The sequence below is a fragment of the Pristis pectinata genome, chromosome 23, assembly GCF_009764475.1.
Source record: "Pristis pectinata isolate sPriPec2 chromosome 23, sPriPec2.1.pri, whole genome shotgun sequence".
NCBI lineage: Eukaryota > Metazoa > Chordata > Chondrichthyes > Rhinopristiformes > Pristidae > Pristis > Pristis pectinata.
Window position 1 is genome coordinate 15,490,276 of NC_067427.1, and position 19,379 is coordinate 15,509,654.

A 19,379-nucleotide genomic window follows, 5' to 3' on the forward strand; every position below is an offset into this window, starting at 1 on the left:
GCGTAGTTGTAATACCATTGGGAAGGAGAGTACCTTTCTTGAGGGAAAATGGCGGAACTGCCCGCATTGGACTTGATCGAGGTGGGCTGCTGGACAACTTGGAATGAAGTTCTTGATGGATAGGGCTGCAAGATCGTGATGTGCGGCGCATGTTTACGTCATTGTCAGGTTCTGGGTCAGGCAAACAGAAATGAAATCAAAAAGGTTACCTTGTCCAGCAGTGAAGCAGGATGACTGGCTTTGTAGTAGTTTACACTGGGTCAGAAACTACTTGATTCATTTCAGTTGTCACAATAAAGCTAATCAGTGAAGAGAAAAACTGTTCCCATCAGGGTTCAGGTTCTATTAAGATTCCCTTAGGAGAAAAATTAGAATTCAAACTCCTACTAACCCAGATCATTGAATATCATTCACTCCATGCGTGAAATGGCATCAAAAGTAGATTACAATTTAAAACATAATTTATTACCAAAAGCTGGTATTAAAGCAGCTTCACCTAATGGTAACATATTAAACAATACTAGTCTGCTTAAGCATGGAGGATACAAGATTCAGCAACTGAATAAAAATCTTTAAATACAGTACCTGGTGTTCTGCAAGGACTATTAGAAACCATACTAGTTCTGGCATCACCAGAACCTCCAGCATCGCCTGAACTCAAAGATGTGTCTACATCTGCATCTTCATCAATTGCATCCACTAATCCCAGCCTGTGGTGGCCACATGAAAATTTTCTGTCCTTTTGCCTCTCTTTTTCTGAAATTCCTTTTCCACATTCATCCTGGATCAGCAGCTCTGTTTCAATCTGCTTGTCAGAGTTACATTTGCTTCTGTTTTCCCCTTCCCCTTTATCGCTGCTGGCGCCAGAGTCACAGGAGAGAAATTCGTCCTCCGAAGGACTTCTGTCACCATCTCGCTTTTCCTCTGTGTCACTCGAGGAATCACAGTCTCTCTCTATCAAGGGTTCCTTAAGTTCTTCATGGAGTTGATCCATCAAACACCGGAGGAATTCCTGTGTGTCCTGGAAAAATCAGAGGCAGAAGAGTATGGTAGTCTAAGAATTATCCGTTATCTGGTGGTTGTCGTTCTTGTGGCCTCCCATGTGAACACTGAAAACACTACATCAGCACTTTTCTAGATACACATCTCTCATCTATACCTCACCCTTCCTTCTCCTTCCCTCCCTTCCCCCTACCACCACCAGTCTTTGAAGTATCAGACGGCCCTTCATCCAGTATTAAAGATTGGGCAGATCAGTCACTTTCAACAGTCTCCATCAAAAACCATTCCCTAACCACAGACTCAATACCTCTGCCAGGCTACTGCATAAAAGGTCATCAATCTGATGCTTTCATTCTGTTTCTTGGTCCACAGATGCTGCCTAATCCACTGAATATTTCCAAACTTCTTTGGTATCGTATTTGAAAATGAAGCAATCTGTTCACAACCTTGTCTTGATATTTGACCCAAGTTCATATCTGTACGATCCGTAAAACTACCTGGGTCCACCTTCATAATCTCACCTGACTCTGACCCTATTTCAGCTCATCTGCTGCTGAAACTCTCATCCACACCTTTGCCACCTTCAGATTTGATTATATCAATAGACTCCCACACTCAATCCTTCATAAACATGAAGTCACCTCAAACTCTGTTGCCTATATCCTAACTACAACCAAGTCCTGTGCGCCATTGTACATTGGCTCTCAGTTAAGCAATACACAATTTTAAAGTTTTCGTCCTTGTTTTTAACTCCCTCCATTGCTTCTATTATCCATCTATTGAACTTTTCCAGCCCTATAATTCTGTAAGGTATCTGCATTTGTTGAATTCTAGCTTCTTGCTCATCCTTACCTTGGTCCCAAAAATTTGGAATTCTCTTTCTAAACTTCTGTGCCACCCTTTGGTTCTTTGAGATGCACCTTAAAAACCAACCACTTAACAACCATTTAGTCATCTGCCCAAATACCTCCTTATTGTGGTTCAGTATCAATAATATTCCTTTTCTTCTCTATATTAAGGACACTTCATAAATGCAAGTAGTCTTGATTGTGGCAAAAGTTCAACAGCTAATCGGTTTTGATAAAACCCAATGATCTGTGGGAAAACAAGGAATGTGAATTGACAGCTCTAAAGGAGCTCTGACATTAACCCAGCAGAGGTCTTTGATGGCAAAAAAGCTGGTATGCTAGGGCACTCATTAATGTCTCTTAAAATTAAAGGGGCAAGTGGGCCTTCAACTTAGTTGAAGTTAAGTTGATGCAGTGGAGCATTAACTTAACTTTGTGCACTCAGGTTCATACATTCATACTATGTGCATAATTGAGGGATGTTTTGATCCAAATAACATCAACATAATAATCTGCCTGATATATCTGTCCCTTTAAAATTTGGAAAGGGATTTGGAATTACCATTACAAAATATACAATGATTTATCAAAAAATGAAATGATGTTCAGTGTCCCACGCAAACTGGTTCAAAGAAGTTTATCAAGGAAAAAACATTTTTAACTGAACCGAATTTCAGATAATCACCTTAAACACTGCACTCACAAACTTGCCTCTTGGTTTAGCTCTCCAAAGCCTAAAAGCTTTAACAAATATGCCTACTTCTTTCATTTCCACAAACTTTGTGGATGTTTAGAAAGGATAGATCTATTCAGCATTAACTTGACAGGAGTTTCCCAGCCCTTTCCTGTGCTGTGCTGCACTGTTCTATGTTCCTAAAATTATAAAGTACATCTAATTATCTCTCAGACACAGATACGTGCTTCACTTGACATCATAGAGAAACCTGACTTAAGGGCTATGTCTTTTTTTTTTGTCACTGCACAGATTACATATAGTGCTCAGAGCTTCAAACAATGGCCTATCATTCAAAAAGTAGGCATGCTGCTAAATTTAAAATCAGTTATCTTTAAACAATAACAATGCAAAGAAAAACAAAGTCAAAACTCTAGAAGATCCCTATCACTGGTTGAACTAGTTAGTTGACGATCTTTTATTAACTGTGGAACACAAAACAGCATTACAAAGATTTGCATTTACTCCCTTCATAAAATTCTAGCTGTGCACTCACTGAGATTCTCACTGCAACCTGTGTTTCATTATACTGTACCATTTTATTAGTTACTAAATGTCTATTATATTATGTGTATATTTCTGGCAAAAATCAGGAGTATAACACGAGTATGTTCCAATGTGCAGAAACATGGAGAGCAGGTTAAGGACAAATACCAGGAACCACGTGGGTCTTATTTTAAACACAAAGTGAGAATCCACAACTCCCAGCGAGGCAAATCTCCGATTCAATATAAAAAAAAACTGGATTCTCTACTGTAGAGGCAGTATATTCAGGAAGGGAAAATGGACCATAGGACCATTCTCAGGAGAACCTTTCTTGTAAGCACAGAACTATCACTTAATCAAGATCTTCCAATGACAATGCAATCCAATGCAAGGATGTTATTAGTGAAACATCATTGTTCAAGCCTTAAACTGAGATACAGTCCATAGCATTGCCACAATGATGAACTGAAAGCAAGCACAATAATTTTTTTCTCTATCCAAGTTCCCAACTGATGGAGAGGAACACATTCTTAAGCTGTGTAAATTTATTCTATATGCTATCTTCTTTTAAAACACAATCTCTCTCAGCTTACCTGCTGTGCATAACCTCGGAACATTGGATTAATCAACTTAATGCCATGGGCAAGACTTGTAGGAACAACATAGCTAGGACTACACAAGAAAGAAAAAAGAATATTAATTATAAAAGAGTAATATAGTTATTCTTAATTTAAATATCCAAATGCTATTCAATCAAATCATACCCTCGGCATTCCAATCAATCCTACATTATATATAGCTAAATCTCTACAGACTCCTATTTTTTTGACCCTCCTATTTCAAATAATTTGTTATTCATTTTTGCACTGAAGGGAGAATTAGGCACCTACATTTATATCTGAATCAGATCCCTTTATTATCTTCAATTTCAGTTGAGGAGTTAGCTGGAGGCTTGCTTGTGGATAAGAAATTTAGCAACTTACAAGAAGGTAAATAAAGTAGCAGCTATGTAATTCCAGGCCTGATAAATTCTATTTGTCAAATATATTCCTATTCTCAACATCCAACTGGTCCTATTTGGTCATCAATCTATTGGGTGTAATCCCCCCATATTTCAGTATAAAATTCAATGATTTGTCAAACAAGAATTTACAAAACAATTATTGACCTTATGTATTATATCTCTGCTACAGTTTCTCAACTGCAGAAATTAGATTATTATTCTCTGTTCCTCTTTCCACCTTTGCTGCCTGACCTGAGAATTTCCAGCATTTTCTAGTTTTTATTTCTACCATCAGCATAAAAATGCCCCTTTACTGCTTTATTGGTAGCTTCTATTGGAGAAAAAGCCAACAATTTGACTGTAGAATCTTCATATACATGAAGTCACTTAATGAGAGTGTCATCTGGGATGCAGACTGAGCAAAATAAAGACCCTCACCATTGTAATTTTCCTCCTTAAATTTGAACAAAAGTTCTAAGACCAAAAATCAAACACAGCAACCTAAAATAAAAACATCACTAAAGAGTAGGCAAAAACTACATACATGATCTTCACAGAGAAGACAGAACATTCTTAAGGATTATTCACATAGATCTTGGATTATAGATGAAAACATCAATTGGATAAACTATACAATAATGGTTGGTACAATTATTCCAAACCCCCAACTGCACTCTGTCATTTTGATACGTGCCTAATTGGAAATGCTTTCACAAATGACCATAGTGCTGGTTGCATGCATCCACCATTTGATAAAATCCAGTTAATGGCCTAAGTGGACTACAATCTCTGGAGCTGAAAAATGCCTCTTTTGGTGGAATACCCTCATGGTTGATGAACTGCAACACAAATAAATGAAATATTCAACTGTTTCCTTGAAACAGCTTTCATCAACATCTTATACTCATAGCAACCCTGATCTCACCTTATCATACAAATTTCCTTTGTCCTATTCATCCCTCCTTCACCCTCTCTGCAACTCAAAACTAATTTGTTTTCTTTTTCTCAGTTCTTAAAAAGGGTCTTTGATCCGGGAAATTAACCATTTACCTTTCCACAGATCTTGCCTAATTCGCTGAGTTTATCCTGCATTTTCTGATTTTAAACAGACACTGATATTGTTCCTTGCTAAAAAAAACAAAGCCTAAAAAGGTATCCAACAATGTCTGAATCTAACCAAGTTTTTTTTTTACTTTCTGTTAAAACTCAGTGGCAACAGTTTAGCATTATATGCAAAAACAAATTCACATTCATAAATTGGCACATACCGTTTTTTGTGCCAAAGTTCAGAGATAAGTTTCTGATAGCTTTTGCAAAGAGCTGGTTTTTTGTCTGTACGGACCAAACCTACACATTCCAAGAAGAACTGGGTGAGTGGTGGGCTGTAACAGAAAAGTGGCAACTGAATTAACATTAAGTTGCAATTAGCACACCCACAGCCCAACAGCAAAAAAAATGCTAAAATTACTAAAAACTCATCACATTCACAATCTATCTCGGGTGGCACATTGAAACTTAAAAGGGCTTTATTAACGTAACATTTTCAATTGGCAATAAAAAAAAGTTCTAAAGCAAATGACAACGTTTAAGTACACATCCAGTCAATCAATCAAAATGAAATATAGGCACCGACCATAAGTGGGAGCTGGCTGGACCCTCCTAGCAGCACCTTAAACTGGTTTGAGAAGGGTTTATTCGCCAGGTTTTAGAATGGGGAAGAGAGGATTGAGGCCAAATACTTTTATCTTTGAATTCACATTCACAAAACCCTTACATTTTTCTATTAATAAAAGTAACATTTTTTGTGCAGTATTATTTTGAGTGGCCACACAAAGGAGGGTTCAAGTTAGCATTCCCCACTCTCTCCCCCGCCCCCACTGTTAAGTTACCACACAAAGGCAAGTGCGAGCAGACTAATCAATCATTTTCAGAAGGGCACTGGATAAATACTTCTGGGGTGGGGAAAGAAGAGTGAAGAATGCACAAGGCTAAGAGCAAGGGAGTGGATGAATTCCTCTTTCAAAGAGTTGGCAGAGGTTTTATTGACTTCCTGAACTGTATTATTCTGTTTGATGTAATTCTTAATATAATTATTCTATGGAACACCCTAATTAATGAAGAAAATAAAAAGATGCAAAATGGGAAACACATTTATCCCCAGCTTTTCAATAATCAGTGCTAGCCCCATGTACAAATTGACCAGGAATTTACAATACATTTAATTCATTTTTCCAGCAAATATTTATTACATGTAACCCAAGCTCATTAAATCTCTTGTCCTACCAGTTGGACAAAGCCTGCAGTGCAGCATTCATGTAGCAAGAGTTTCCAATGTTCTTCATCCCTGTAAGCCCTAATAGAGAGATTTGAGCAGAAAAAGCAAATAAAAAAAACCCAAGTTAGTTGACTTCAGAGGCAATACAAAATCATGTATTGAACACAAACTTTCCACTCTAATATACTAAATTCTGTCAACAAGGATAAACTCCCAGGTTGAACACTATGATTTATATCACTGATTCAATACAGTAGCAATATTTTTTGCTTAAGTTTCATTCAGTACCATCTGTGCTCTTAGTACCTCTTGGTCTTAACTCATCATCCTCAGACTCTGACTCTCCTTCATCTGCAACAGCAATGGGAACAATTTTGAATGGATGACTTCCAAGTGATATGCCAGAGTCCTAATAAAAGAAAATGTCACGTTACTACAATGATATAAAATGTAAATAAACCTACAAGTTTATTGCTCATAAATAATATCTTATGCTGTTTCTAGGAAATCTATTTGTATATCAACAAAACAGTAAATTAAGAATGCTTTCATAATACCCAGCTATCTTTATCTATACAAACACAGCTCTGCCTCTGGGCAACAAATACCCTCAAATGACCAGTCTAAAATGGGAAAATAAATGTATTTTTCCCAAATAGCAGCAGCTGTCCCAATATATACATTTTACAGTAATCCACCTGTGAAATACCTGCTCTGTTGATCTGCTCGATGGAGCTGGACTGGGCACAACAGGTCGCTGTTCGAGGAAAACTTCCTTCTCACAGGCGTAACACCAAACTCGGAACGTGGTTAGGTTCACAGTCAGGTTATGTTTCTTAGCCTGTGTATATAAAAACAGAAAATTAGGTAAATTAACATTATGATGAAAATAAGGAGAGCTCAAAAAGGGAAAACTGTCATTAGTACCTTTTATGATATCAGAAATGTAAAGAATCTGTTCTTCCATCAATATACTTGGAGAATCAAAATGTTACTGTCAGTTTCTCCCCACATGCCCATTACATGGAAACAGAAGGCTATGCAAGTATCAGCGTTCTTATCCGTGCTATTATAATTAAGATTGTCAGAAAGATAACTGCCACAAAAATCTGATAATCTGGCATGCTTAGAGCTTTGGTGGTGCAAGACGAGCAGATTTTCCAGACTATTGGACGTATCTCCTGTTAATACCCCAATACACTTAAATCACATTTTTCTTTAAAAAAGATTTTACACAGTAGCATAATACATTTTCCAGGAAACCCAGTGAGTTCAAAGGGAGTGTGGGAAACAGGGCTGAGGGCGTTCAAGGGTATGCGGGAAACGGCCGAAGGAGTTTCAGCATTTCCCCTTCATTCCCTCAATTAATTTAAATTAGCACTGGCCTAGAGGAAAAAAAACACAAGTGGTAAGTGTTCTTTATTACATTATCTTAATATCTTTAATTAATTATAGTACTTGAAGCATTTTAATTAAATTTTTTGGACAGTATTTAAAAAATTATTTAAGACTACTTGAACATTTTCAAAAATACCTTCTATTGTCAGAGACACTTAGTTACAGTTCCAGCATTATTGGTAGTGGAAAACTGTCAGGAGGTTGTAAGGGAATTCCATATCAGGCCTAGTCACTGCTCACAGCTGGTTCCACGTTGTAGGAGGATTCTCAGTTACAGAGCATCACTTTCGTCAGCCCTCCATATTCAGAGCAGATTAATGCGAATAGAATACATTTTTGGGCAGTGGGTGAAATGCAGTAAGATCCAGCCCGTGTTACGAGAAATAAAGGAACATTGGAGGTAAACACAACACTATATACCCTAATATAAAGCATCAACATAATTTTACTTTACAAAGATGTCAACAGCTGAACATGTTCCACTCTCATTGTCAAAAGGACGGAGGGAGCATACAAGTGGCTCCACCTTTCTCCTTCACAAATATCTCAATTACCTGTGAATGTAATGTGCTGTGGTCAACATACGATTCCCCACATCCTACATAGGAGCAGCCATTCTGTTTTGGAGAAGGAGAAGAGATAAAGAGAACCAAATATAAACAATATATTGACTAACAGGGTAACAACAATGTTGAGAAACAAACAGAAAACAAATCACAGTCTGAAATAAATTACATGTTTTAAGTTGCCCATAAATCCATCTTCATCCAGCATAATTGTTAAATCCTATATGATTTGCATTGCCCCCACTAATATTTTTGTCTTGACCCCATTCAATGCACAGAACCAAGAATGAAAGTGAGAGAAACCTGCTGAGAAGCCTATACCAATGAGGTCACAAGGTCATAGAATCATAGCACTGATAAGGTAGGTAAAGCCAAATGGCCCATTGAGCCATCACCAGACAGAAGAGCAGATAAACACAGCCTGGTTCTCCCACCCTAACTAAATCCTGGCCTATTTTCAAAGGCTTTATTAACTGTGTTTTCAATGTCACCCCCAACTTTCTCATCCTGCTTGAGGTCCATTCAGCTTATTATAAAGCACTTCAAGATGCATTCCAGGTGAAGGAGAACTAATTAATGCAATTAGTATTCAATTCTCCACTTTTATTTTTGGACATACCTGGCCTCTATCCGTAGCCTTTCAAACTTTATGGCATTGAGTAGAAAGCGATCCCAGAAGCTATCATGATTACATAAGCTTGTCTTATTCTTTACAGCATGGCAAGAGGAAGCATAAAGGAATTCTCCATGAAAGCAAGAGTTTAGGAATTTGCAAGTTAACAGTAACAGCAAGAATATCTATATTAAATACTAAACTGACATTTATCTTGACTAGTTTGCAACTAATTAGGGACATAAATATTTTTATTTGTCAATTGAGATGACTCCATAGTTAAAGCAACTTCTAAACAATGACCCACTTTTGTACATATTTTATTATAGAAATGACTTACCTGAAGGCAAGCCCATAGGTTTGGTCCACCAACTCCACAGGATTGGCATGTTCCCTGAAAAAAAAAGTGTTTAGTACAATTATCCCAAATAGTTAAATCTTACAAGCAACACCCTGAACACAACTTGGAAATATCACTGATATAGAAGGTACTCCATGGCCATCAAAATCTATTAACATATTAACAATAGCAGAATTGCCAATGACCAAATTAAAAAAAAACATGGATATAACTGCTAGACTGGGATTGTGGCCAATGCAAAGAATCAAAGATTAAAAAAAAGACTCAACTTACCCTCCCGAACCTCTGTCACAAATGCATCTATCCACAACAGTAGAGACAGAAGTCACCACATATGTTGATACTGATGACAAAGTCCTATCTTAACATTGAGAACAACTTCAATTTCCCCCACCTTTTTGACATCCAGCCTCTTTCCAGCCTTCTCCTCTGGCTCCATTGAAATTGCAATGAAATCCAGTGAAGGCCCTGTGCTGATTAGAACATCAATAACCAGCTAGATGCCCACCACCTGCTGGGAGATTGTGTCCAGGAGCACATTGTGAAAACATAGGCACACTGTGCTCCCAGCCATCTGGGTGATTTATCAGTCATCAGAAGATTTGCCCTAATTTGTCCTTGATCTGCCCATTCTGCATGCCAGCTTATGTTTACTAGCATTTATCCACATTTTCTATTATGCCCTGCATCCCATTTCTAAACTTCAAACAGTATCTTTCCTTTTCCCAGAAACTTTTTAACCACCTTTTGCATTTTATCACAATGGACGGTATGGAGGCAGGTGACAACAACATTTTAATGACACTTCTTAAATTGAAAATAATGGAATAAACATGTATTAATTAAATATTTAGAGTTTTGCATCATAATTGTAACTTTGATATGAAGTGCACAGACAGTACCAAATAATTGAATTACAAGATGCATAAAAAAAAGTAATGAGAATGATCTTGAAGCAAAATATTGCACAGGTTGGAATCTGATGAAAGGTCATGGAACTGAAACATTAACTCTGCTTCTTGACGTACTGTAGGTGCTCCCTGTCCTACTGAGTATCTTCAGCACTTCCATTTTAATAAAGAATGATGCTGGCCAAAAACTGAACATGACTGAACAATAACATTATGCACAATACAAGTGCCATGGAGGAGACGTATGGTCCAGGGAAAGATCTTAAGCCACGAAAAGCTTTTAGAACTAAGGTCAGGCAACACCTCTAGGGGCAGTGGGGATAACAGAGTTAAATCTTTAGATTATTACCGTTAACTATGTTCTTTTATCTTTCTACTGCTTCTACCATCTAGCCAACCATTCCAAATGCAGTACAGACAGGTGCAACAGTACAGGGACAAAACCTAAAGACACTTATACAAGTCCTGGTCTCTAAGTGAACAGCAGCTGTTTGTCGGGTGGTTTCTAAAAATAAGTGCTGTATATCATATGCACTGACAATTAGTCAGCGCTGGGACTTGAGAGTCAGTAATAAATGGCTATCAATGAGAAACTTACAATCAGCAGATACTGCTCCTATAATAATGCATACTGCATCTTGTTTCCCATGTGGAAGCAACCAAACATATAAATCATTACAAATAATTCATTTATTCAGCAGCTTTCATATCTAATGAAGTGGAAAAACTTTTAAACTGATAGCACTAAAAGGCTTACATTGTCAATCTTGTGTTCTTTACATAAATTGATCAAGTGTGCAGACTTATGATCTGTTTGATCAAGCTGTGGTCCTGCAGCAATAAGGGAATCCAAGAAGTAAATTTGACAGCATGTATGCATTTCACATATGCCTTTTCTTCAATGCAAGTTCCACAATCCAACCAGAATCTCAATTTGTGAATGTCTGTCTAAGCCACAAGAGCAAAATACTGCAGATACTGGAAATCTGAATTAACAACTCAGAATGTTGGAAACACACAGCAGGTTGGGCAGCATTGGTGGAGAGAGAAACTGAAGAGGCAGTCCAGAGTCCACCACATTGATGGTTCTGGAGTCGTATATAAGCCAAGCTAGGCAAGGACAACAAACTTCCATCCCTGAAAGAAATAATTGGGTTGAATGAAATCCAGTAGCTTTATGATTATCATTACCAAGACCAAATGTACTTAATTACAAATTTATTTTAAATTTGAATTAAACTTGAATTTAAATTCCCCTGCTGCCACAGTGGGATTCAAACACACTTCTCCAGAACTCAGATAGTCCAGTACCTTAGATGCTAAGTAATACCAATGTTCAGTGCTAAAGACAAGGAGGAAATATTTGCAACCAAATTCAGCCAGAAGTGTCAAGTGGATGGTTCATCATAGCTTTCTTCCAAGACCCCAACACACCGAAGTCAGCCTCCAGCTAATTTGATTCACTCAACCTCATCAGGAAATGGCTGAGAGCATTGGATACAGCAAAGGATATCACACCAGCAAACGTCCCAGATGCTGTATTGCTGTCATACTCCAGGACCAACCGTGCCCACAGCAGATTGGCTGCAGTATAGTCACAACACTGACATCTACTTGACAATGTGGACAATTATCCATATTTCTTGTTCACAAAAAAAGGTTACTTCCAATCTGGCTAATCTCAATCATTAATAAGGTGACAGAAGGTGTTGTCAACAGTGCCAACAAGCAGCATGAAGTCTCCAAATCCTTCTTACTGATTCCCAGTTTCGATTTCATCAGGATTGCTTGGCTCCATGCCTCATTCACTGTTTTGGTCCAAACATGGAGCCTAGGCATGAGACTAACTGTTCCAAACATCAAGGCAACATTTAACAAAATGTAGCATGAGGAGACTTGGTAAAGCTGAAGTCATTGAACATCAATGGGAAAACACTCTGATATATGGAGGCAAAAATCACAAAATTACAATTGTTGAAGTCAATTCTCCCAACCCCAGGAAATGGCTGCAGGAGTTCCTCAGGACAGTAGTCTATACTCATACAAGAACATAAGGAAATTGGAGCAGTAGAAGGCCATCAGGCCTTTCAGGCCTGGCCCACCATTCAATATGATCATGGCTGATCTATGCTGGCTTCAATTCCTCTTCTGTGCCATTTCTCTATACCCCTCTATTCATCAATCTCTCAAATATTCATCCACCCTACTTTAAATACATCTAATGATCCAGCTTCCACCACCTGCCAGGGCAGAGAATTCCAGAGATTCATCACCCTCAGCAAGAAGCAATTTCTTCGTACCTCAATTTAAAATGACCTTCCCCTTTATCTTGTAGTTACGTCCCATCGTTCAGAATTCTCCCATTATCCCAACATTTACCCTGTCAAGCCCCCTTAGGATTTTGTGTGTGTGAATAAGGTCACCCCTCATCCCCTCATTCTTCTAAGCTCCAAAGAATACAGGCCCAAACTCAACATCAGTGACCTTCATTCCATCATAAAACCAGAAATAGGGATGTTCCCTAATGATTGCACTGTTCAGTTTCACCTGGACAACCTGCAGGTAGGAGCTAGCAAGGGACCAGTAACATTTGCACCACAGGAGTGCCAGGCAATGACCAACAAGAGAGAAATTAATCACCTACATTTGATATTCAATTGCAAAATCATTGCCAAGTCTCCTGTCAGAGTGGCGAATGGGGCACCATGGGTACAAGGGGGTTGGGGAGAGGTCACCATTGACCAGAAACTCACACAAAGCAGCCAGGTAAATACTGTGTCTACAAGAGTAAGCTGAAGGCTGGGTAACCTGTTGTGAGTGACTCACCTCCTGACATCCCAAAGCCTTTTCACTATCTACAAGGAATAGGTCAGGACTGCGATGGAGTACTCTCCACATGCCTAGATCAGTACTTCTGCAACAACACTCAAGAAGTTCAGTACCATCCAGGACAAAGCAGCCTCTTGATTTGCTCCCTATCCACCACCTTAAACGTTCATTCCCTCCACCCATGGTGCATTGTGGCTGCAATGTGTACCATACAAAATTATCTGGCTTGGCTCCTCCAACAGCATCTTCTAAACCAGTGATTTCTACTGCCAAGGAAGAAAAAGGTAGCAGGTAATGCAATACCACTGCTTGCAGATCCCTGCCTGTCCAATCTGCACACCATCTTGACTTGGAAATATATTATTGTTCCTTCAAAGCTTCTGCAGCTGGATCCTGGAACCCCTCACCCAGCCCTGCTGTAGGAGTACCTTCACTAGACGGACTACAACAGTTCAACGTGGCGCACTACCAGCTTCTTAAGGGAAATCAGGGATGGAAAATAAATGCTAACTTTGTCAGCAGCACTCACATCTACAAAAATGAATAAAGAAAATGCAGCATTATCTTGTGATTTGATCTCATTTGCACTGATTTCCAAATAATGCTTGGTGTTCAATCTTTCCTAAGCTGTCTTCAAAAAACGCTCACTTTCAGAATGAAGATGCACTCATCTATTTCCATTTATTCACCATTTTTCCAGGTCTGTTTTTGAAGTTAGGGATATTTTATTTCCTTGTGTACTTTGTTGAATCACTTTCTTTAATATTTTATGCATACTCCAAAACCAGTACCCTTCACTTCAGTTCTGATGTGGAATGCTTGTGCATTTACAAGTTTTTTTTCAGTGCCCCCTCCAGAAGATCTAAAGCTTGCTGCATGGAGACATACTATCCCACAGCACAAAGAAAGATTAAAATTTGCTTCATCGTTTAGTCTGTTTGATTGGTTTATCATGCTTTTAGTACCACATGAGTAATAACCCAAGTAATATTATCTTTAAAGTAATTTAACAAAATCACTGTTGATTCATTAAGGGTTTGAAGAGAGGCCCTACTAATTCTCCCTATATAACTTAACGGAAAAAGGAATACAGAGTTCTTTATCTGCATATGGAAGCAGCTGTTAGAGATATGGTAATCTTGTGTTAAAATATAAAAATCATACAAGTCCTTGAAAATAATAAGGGATTTGATAGGATCGATGCACAAGAGAAGCTATTTTCTCTGATGGAAGAATTCAGAACAATGAGGAAATAATTGAGTTAGGCCACTTAGGAGTGATATCATGAAACACTTTTCCACTAGAATGGTAATGGAAATGTGAAACACTTCCCCAAAAGGAAATGAATGTTAGGAAAATTGAAAACTTAAACTGAATTCAACAGATTTTTTGGTAGATAAAGGTATTAAGAGATCTAGAAAAAGGCAGGAGAGGGGAGAATAAATTAAACTGAAAGTATGGATCAGTTATTATCCAATCAAGGGCAGGGACTGAATGGGCTTTTCCTGTTCTTATGCTTTTGGACTGGTCGCTACGTTTTAAATATATCAATTGTGTGGAGCTTGTGACGGAGAGATTCAAATATTGCACCAAGGATTACTTGCATTTCTTCGATTGTCAGTCTCCAACTGAATTGTTTAGTGAGTCAAAAGCTTGCCATTTCATAAAACAGGGAAATTTATGTTGCATAAGAGAATATAGATTTACAGCAATCGAGTGAAACAAATTACATTTTATTAAATGGAACTGGGAATCTAACTGCTGCTTAGGAATTAAACTTCATTTAAAAACTCTCCATTATTCTGTGTAAACTGAAAATGAGTGAACCTATATTCCCACAGTGTCTTTGGGAAATGAGTTCAAGGATTCAGACCCAAGGATGAAGAATGAACAGGAATATATTTCCAAGTTATGACAGTGTGAGACACATGATAGTGATACAATCAGTGCTAACTTGGCAGTGCGAATATCATCTGGTATTGATAACAGACACAATAAAGATTCAACAGTGATTCAGGCCACACATCAATGTTAGCCCACTCAATTTGCAAGTTTAACAATTTTTTTACCTTTGATTTTTGTAATAGCTCCTCTCTTGTGATTTCTCCTATGGAATCCAAATGTGGGCAGATTTCAGGTACATTAGACATTTTGCAGAACTTTGATGCTGCAACAAAAATTGTAGTTATTAAGGGTAGAAAATGTACATAGATTTATAAGCAGTCCCATTATTGATAACAGATATTAGGTAAAATATTGACTCAAGCCGACCTCACCTCAGCCAATTCATTAAATATAGACCTTGCTCCATGTAACAAAATGTCATATTTCCTTTTACCCCATCCAGTAATATATATTTGGTGACCGATACTGGATTTGTGCTACTGCATGGAGATAAAGGAGGCACTCAATGGATGCACATCTTAACTAATTGACTGATCTGCTAACTCTCAAGAAAAATAACCGTAGAATTTAGCAAACTGATAGATGATCTCATTGAAATTCTTATGAGGCTTGAAAGGGTGGATGCAGAATTGATGTTCCCCTGGCTGTGGTGCATAGAATCAGAGATAAGGCATTCAAGATTGAATGATGATATTTGTTCTTTTCTCAAAGGGTAGTAAATGTTTAAAATTCTCTACTGAAGAGGATTGTGAAGGGTCAATGTAATGAAAGCAGAGGTCAATAGAATTTCGGATATTAAGGGAGCCCAGAAATATGGTGTTAGTAAAGAAACCATATATGTCTTGGCTCCCTCAATATCCACAAATCTATCGACCTCAGCCTTTATTACATTAAGTCTTCATAATCCTCTTCAATTGAGAATTCCAAACATTCATTACCCTTTGGACGAATAAATTTAATCTTTTCTCAATTCTGAATGCCTGATTCTAGGCACCTCATTCAAGGGAACATTATTTTGTAACAGAAAGTGGCACTGAGGTGAAAGATCAGCAAAGATCTTATTGAATGGCAGGGCAGGCACAAGGAACTCCTGCTTCTATTAATTGACTTCTTATGTTAGCTCTCTGTTAAAAAAAACTCTTCCTACTTCATATATACCAATGTGCTGGACTAAAGTTTGAGCACGATGACAATGATTTAATATGTAAGTAAAAGCAGCTCTTAGGTGACTGCTTTGCTGTAACCTCCAATCTGACTACCATAGGCAGTTTGTAATATAGTTACAAAATTGTTATTTCCTTTACATTAGTTCAAAAGTCATATTTGAATAACAGTGAAAATGGGGAGACAATATTGCTTCCAAGTTCCAGCTACCTGTCTGATCCAAGCTGCTATTGGGGAGGGTGGGGTAAGAAATGTGCTGATTATAGCCTGACATTTCTTCATAAAAATTCCCACTCAAAAGAAAAAGAAAATCTGACCCTTGGTTGGACTGACATTGTACGTACTAAAGAGATAGTAGTTCTGGTTACCATACAGTAGATAGAATCCTGTACAAGCATCTTCATATGGATTAAGGGCACTGCTGATATTAGACAGCCACAATTAACCAAGTTGTTACGCATGTTGGAAATCATGCCCAGCTCCATTCATTCTCAATGACTTCTCCATCCCAGCCTCACTGCAACTGAATTCAGAGGGTGGGTGTTTCGGCTTCATTGGTTTAGTTTCGGACAAGAATTCGCAGCGACGTCTAATGGGTGTTGAAATCAGAGTGAACACGAAGAACTTGTGATGCCGGGTGTGGCGAAGGAGGAAGCTACCGCAAACCCTCAGCCCAACAGCTGTCAGAATCCAGGGCTCACTGGGGCAGGCACCGAACAAAAGACGCGCTCAGCAGATGGACCGCCGATTATTTTAAATGCAAGACATCTATCATCATGAAACAGACTCAAACTCCAACGGTTACCTGGTTTCGCCGGCCCGCTGTAACCGCCGTCGCCCCTTTTCCTCGCCCTCCTTTATTATTTTCTTTCAACGATGCACAAGTCGCACCTCCGCCATGTTGGGAAAGCTCTCATGCCGCGGTGCGCTCTGGGAATTGTAGTTCCCCCGGATGCCGAACGGACTACAACGGACCTCAGGGCGCGATAGGCGTGACGCGAAGGACTCTGGGAGCCGAGAAGCAAAACACCGCAGATGCTGGAGATCTGAAATAAAAAAAACAGCGAGTGTCAGGTATACGCAGCAGGTCAGGCAGCATCTGCGGAGGGGGAAACGGGGTTAACATTTCAGCTCGATGATCTCTCATCAGAACTAAGAAGAAGTGAGAAATGAGACAGGTTTTCAGTTGCAAGGAAGGGAGTGGAATGCAAAGAACAAGGTTCTGTTTTCACTTTTGGAAGGGTCCAGCACTGGATGGCTTAGATATGTTGTCGTTAATAAATTCAATCAGATTTTCGGAATGAAGTTGAAAAAAATGGAGGAAAGGCCGTTCAAGTGGAATAAGTCACAAGAAAAGGTGCTGTCTGGTAGAGTTCATGTACCGTGAGCCCCTGGCAAGGTGAAGATGAGGAGCTGGAATATCAGAGAAACAGTGGTTTTAAGGATTATTGCATGAAAAAATTCAGAAAGGTTCATGTAGACCATCTGCCGCTCGTGGATGATACCCAGGGGAACGTTGGATGGACATGAAAATGAAACCACCAATTCTACTGCTGTGGTCTATGCTCTTTCAGTTGCCCTTTTCCAGGGTCTCTAGGTTCCCTCTCAGCTACTCCCAATGCTTGCAGACTGAGCACCCAGATTCACCTTTCGCTGCATCAGGCCTCAATTGCTCAACTCATCACATTCCTGGAGATTGTGGCAAAGAGCCAAGAGAGGCACTGAAAAAATGATTAGTTATTAACCCATTAAAAAACTCCACAGACATAGATTGAAAGATTTAATTACGCAATCTACAGTTTTCTTCCTTTTAAGAGTTGTAACACATTACTTCAATGTTTACAGTAGTGCAGTTATAATGCACAAAGTATGGCAAAATTGCAAAATCTGCAAAACATGTCAGTGCTTCACAATGCACAACGCAGTTATTTTGTGTAACCTGTAATAAGACACCAGACCATATTCATAAGTGATGTGTTGATATTCATTTCGAATCAGATTACCATCAAAATGTCAAACACAAAGCTACTCTGATCTGACTTCAAAGACAAAGTGTCAGGCAATTATTGTATCCACGTTTCATTGTAGGACTGAGTCCTGACAATTAATATGTGGCATATCCTGCACTCATTGGAGCTATCTCAAACACAAACATACCAGAGGAGAAACCAGGTAACATTTATTAAGAGAGCTCAATCCAAAGCAGATTTCTATCACAAATGCTCTACTCTTCGATGTCTAACTTTGTCAGGATTATTTACCCAAGGTACTTGAAGTACATTATAAGGAACCAACAAGACTAATTAAAAGAAAATATGATTCTGTACACACTGTGTTTAACAAGTGAACACATAACTATGTACTGCATGTTGATGCTGTTCCCAAAACGTGTGGGCCACAAAGTTGCAGTTATTTCTTTGAATTGGGCTATTTTTGAAATTGTGAAAAATTCAACAGTCACAAGCTTTCATCAAGTGCCTGATAAATTTTGAAACAGAATTTGCCAAGGTGTCCAGGATTGTGACTGGCAAAGCCACTGTACTGGAGCATATAATATAGTTTTCGTGGATTGTTTCGTAAATTGGTACACTTACCATGTACAGTAAAAGTCAGATTACCTGGCAATGTACTAAGTGCAACATGACAGTGATTGGCACTTCCGAGGGAATGGTTAAACCAGTTGAAGGAAAGGACAGTACTAAGAGAGCATCTGGGTTGGCAACCAGATTGCACTGAACGAGGACCCAGGCCAATTCAGGATAATCCTGAAGGAGTGCTTGGACTGAGGTCCGGACAATGTTGAAGGAGCACCCGGGCTAACATTAGGATAGCACTTAGGGAGTGCTTGCACTGATGCTGAGAGAGTGCTGGTGGAGTTCCCAGGCCATCACTGGGTTAATATGCATATTCAATTAAATAACACCTTTCAAGCCTGGGATGTGCTGCATGATGGAGCTTTTAATGTAATGTGCATACTATAAACCTGGCTACCAATCAGTAGCACATTTATTTCTCTCAACTCCACAAATTTACTGCTGCAGTGAAAAATGCACAGACTGCTCAGTACCCAAGCTGTGTTTGAAAGTTTTCTTTGGAGAGAAACAACAGGTTAATCCTTATAAAGTGGTTCTGTGTCCACACCGAGTAGTGAATAGGGGGAATTTGTGGTCTGAAGCAATTCTCTACCAAACTGAGCAAGTCAGCACCTACTGTGAGTCCGCTAATTGCGTGTTAGTGATCTTGCTTTGCGTTTAAGTAATGGACACATTAAACTCTGTAAAATGA

The 19,379-nt window shown here is 38.8% G+C and overlaps 1 protein-coding gene across 5 annotated transcripts in view; it reads right to left on the reverse strand.

Annotated features, from left to right (window-relative positions):
• usp20 (ubiquitin specific peptidase 20) overlaps positions 1 to 17,118 on the reverse strand; it is a 64,104-nt gene extending 46,986 nt beyond the window's left edge. For 3 of the 5 annotated variants that reach the window (XR_007958050.1, XR_007958051.1, XR_007958052.1), the window contains exons 1-11: positions 16,900 to 17,007; positions 15,095 to 15,192; positions 9,265 to 9,318; positions 8,300 to 8,362; positions 7,057 to 7,188; positions 6,654 to 6,756; positions 6,356 to 6,425; positions 5,341 to 5,454; positions 3,663 to 3,741; positions 586 to 1,021; positions 34 to 171 (exon numbers count right to left, since the gene is read on the reverse strand). Coding sequence is in view for 2 of the 5 variants with exons in the window: in XM_052037036.1 (XP_051892996.1) it covers positions 34 to 171; positions 586 to 1,021; positions 3,663 to 3,741; positions 5,341 to 5,454; positions 6,356 to 6,425; positions 6,654 to 6,756; positions 7,057 to 7,188; positions 8,300 to 8,362; positions 9,265 to 9,318; positions 15,095 to 15,175 (1,270 nt within the window). In the remaining 3 variants the exon portion in view is untranslated. Of the gene's footprint in view, positions 1 to 33; positions 172 to 585; positions 1,022 to 3,662; positions 3,742 to 5,340; positions 5,455 to 6,355; positions 6,426 to 6,653; positions 6,757 to 7,056; positions 7,189 to 8,299; positions 8,363 to 9,264; positions 9,319 to 15,094; positions 15,193 to 16,899 lie in introns of those variants that run through there. The other 2 variants (XM_052037036.1, XM_052037037.1) reach the window with 2 other exon arrangements.
• Positions 17,119 to 19,379: the final 2,261 nt, after the last annotated feature.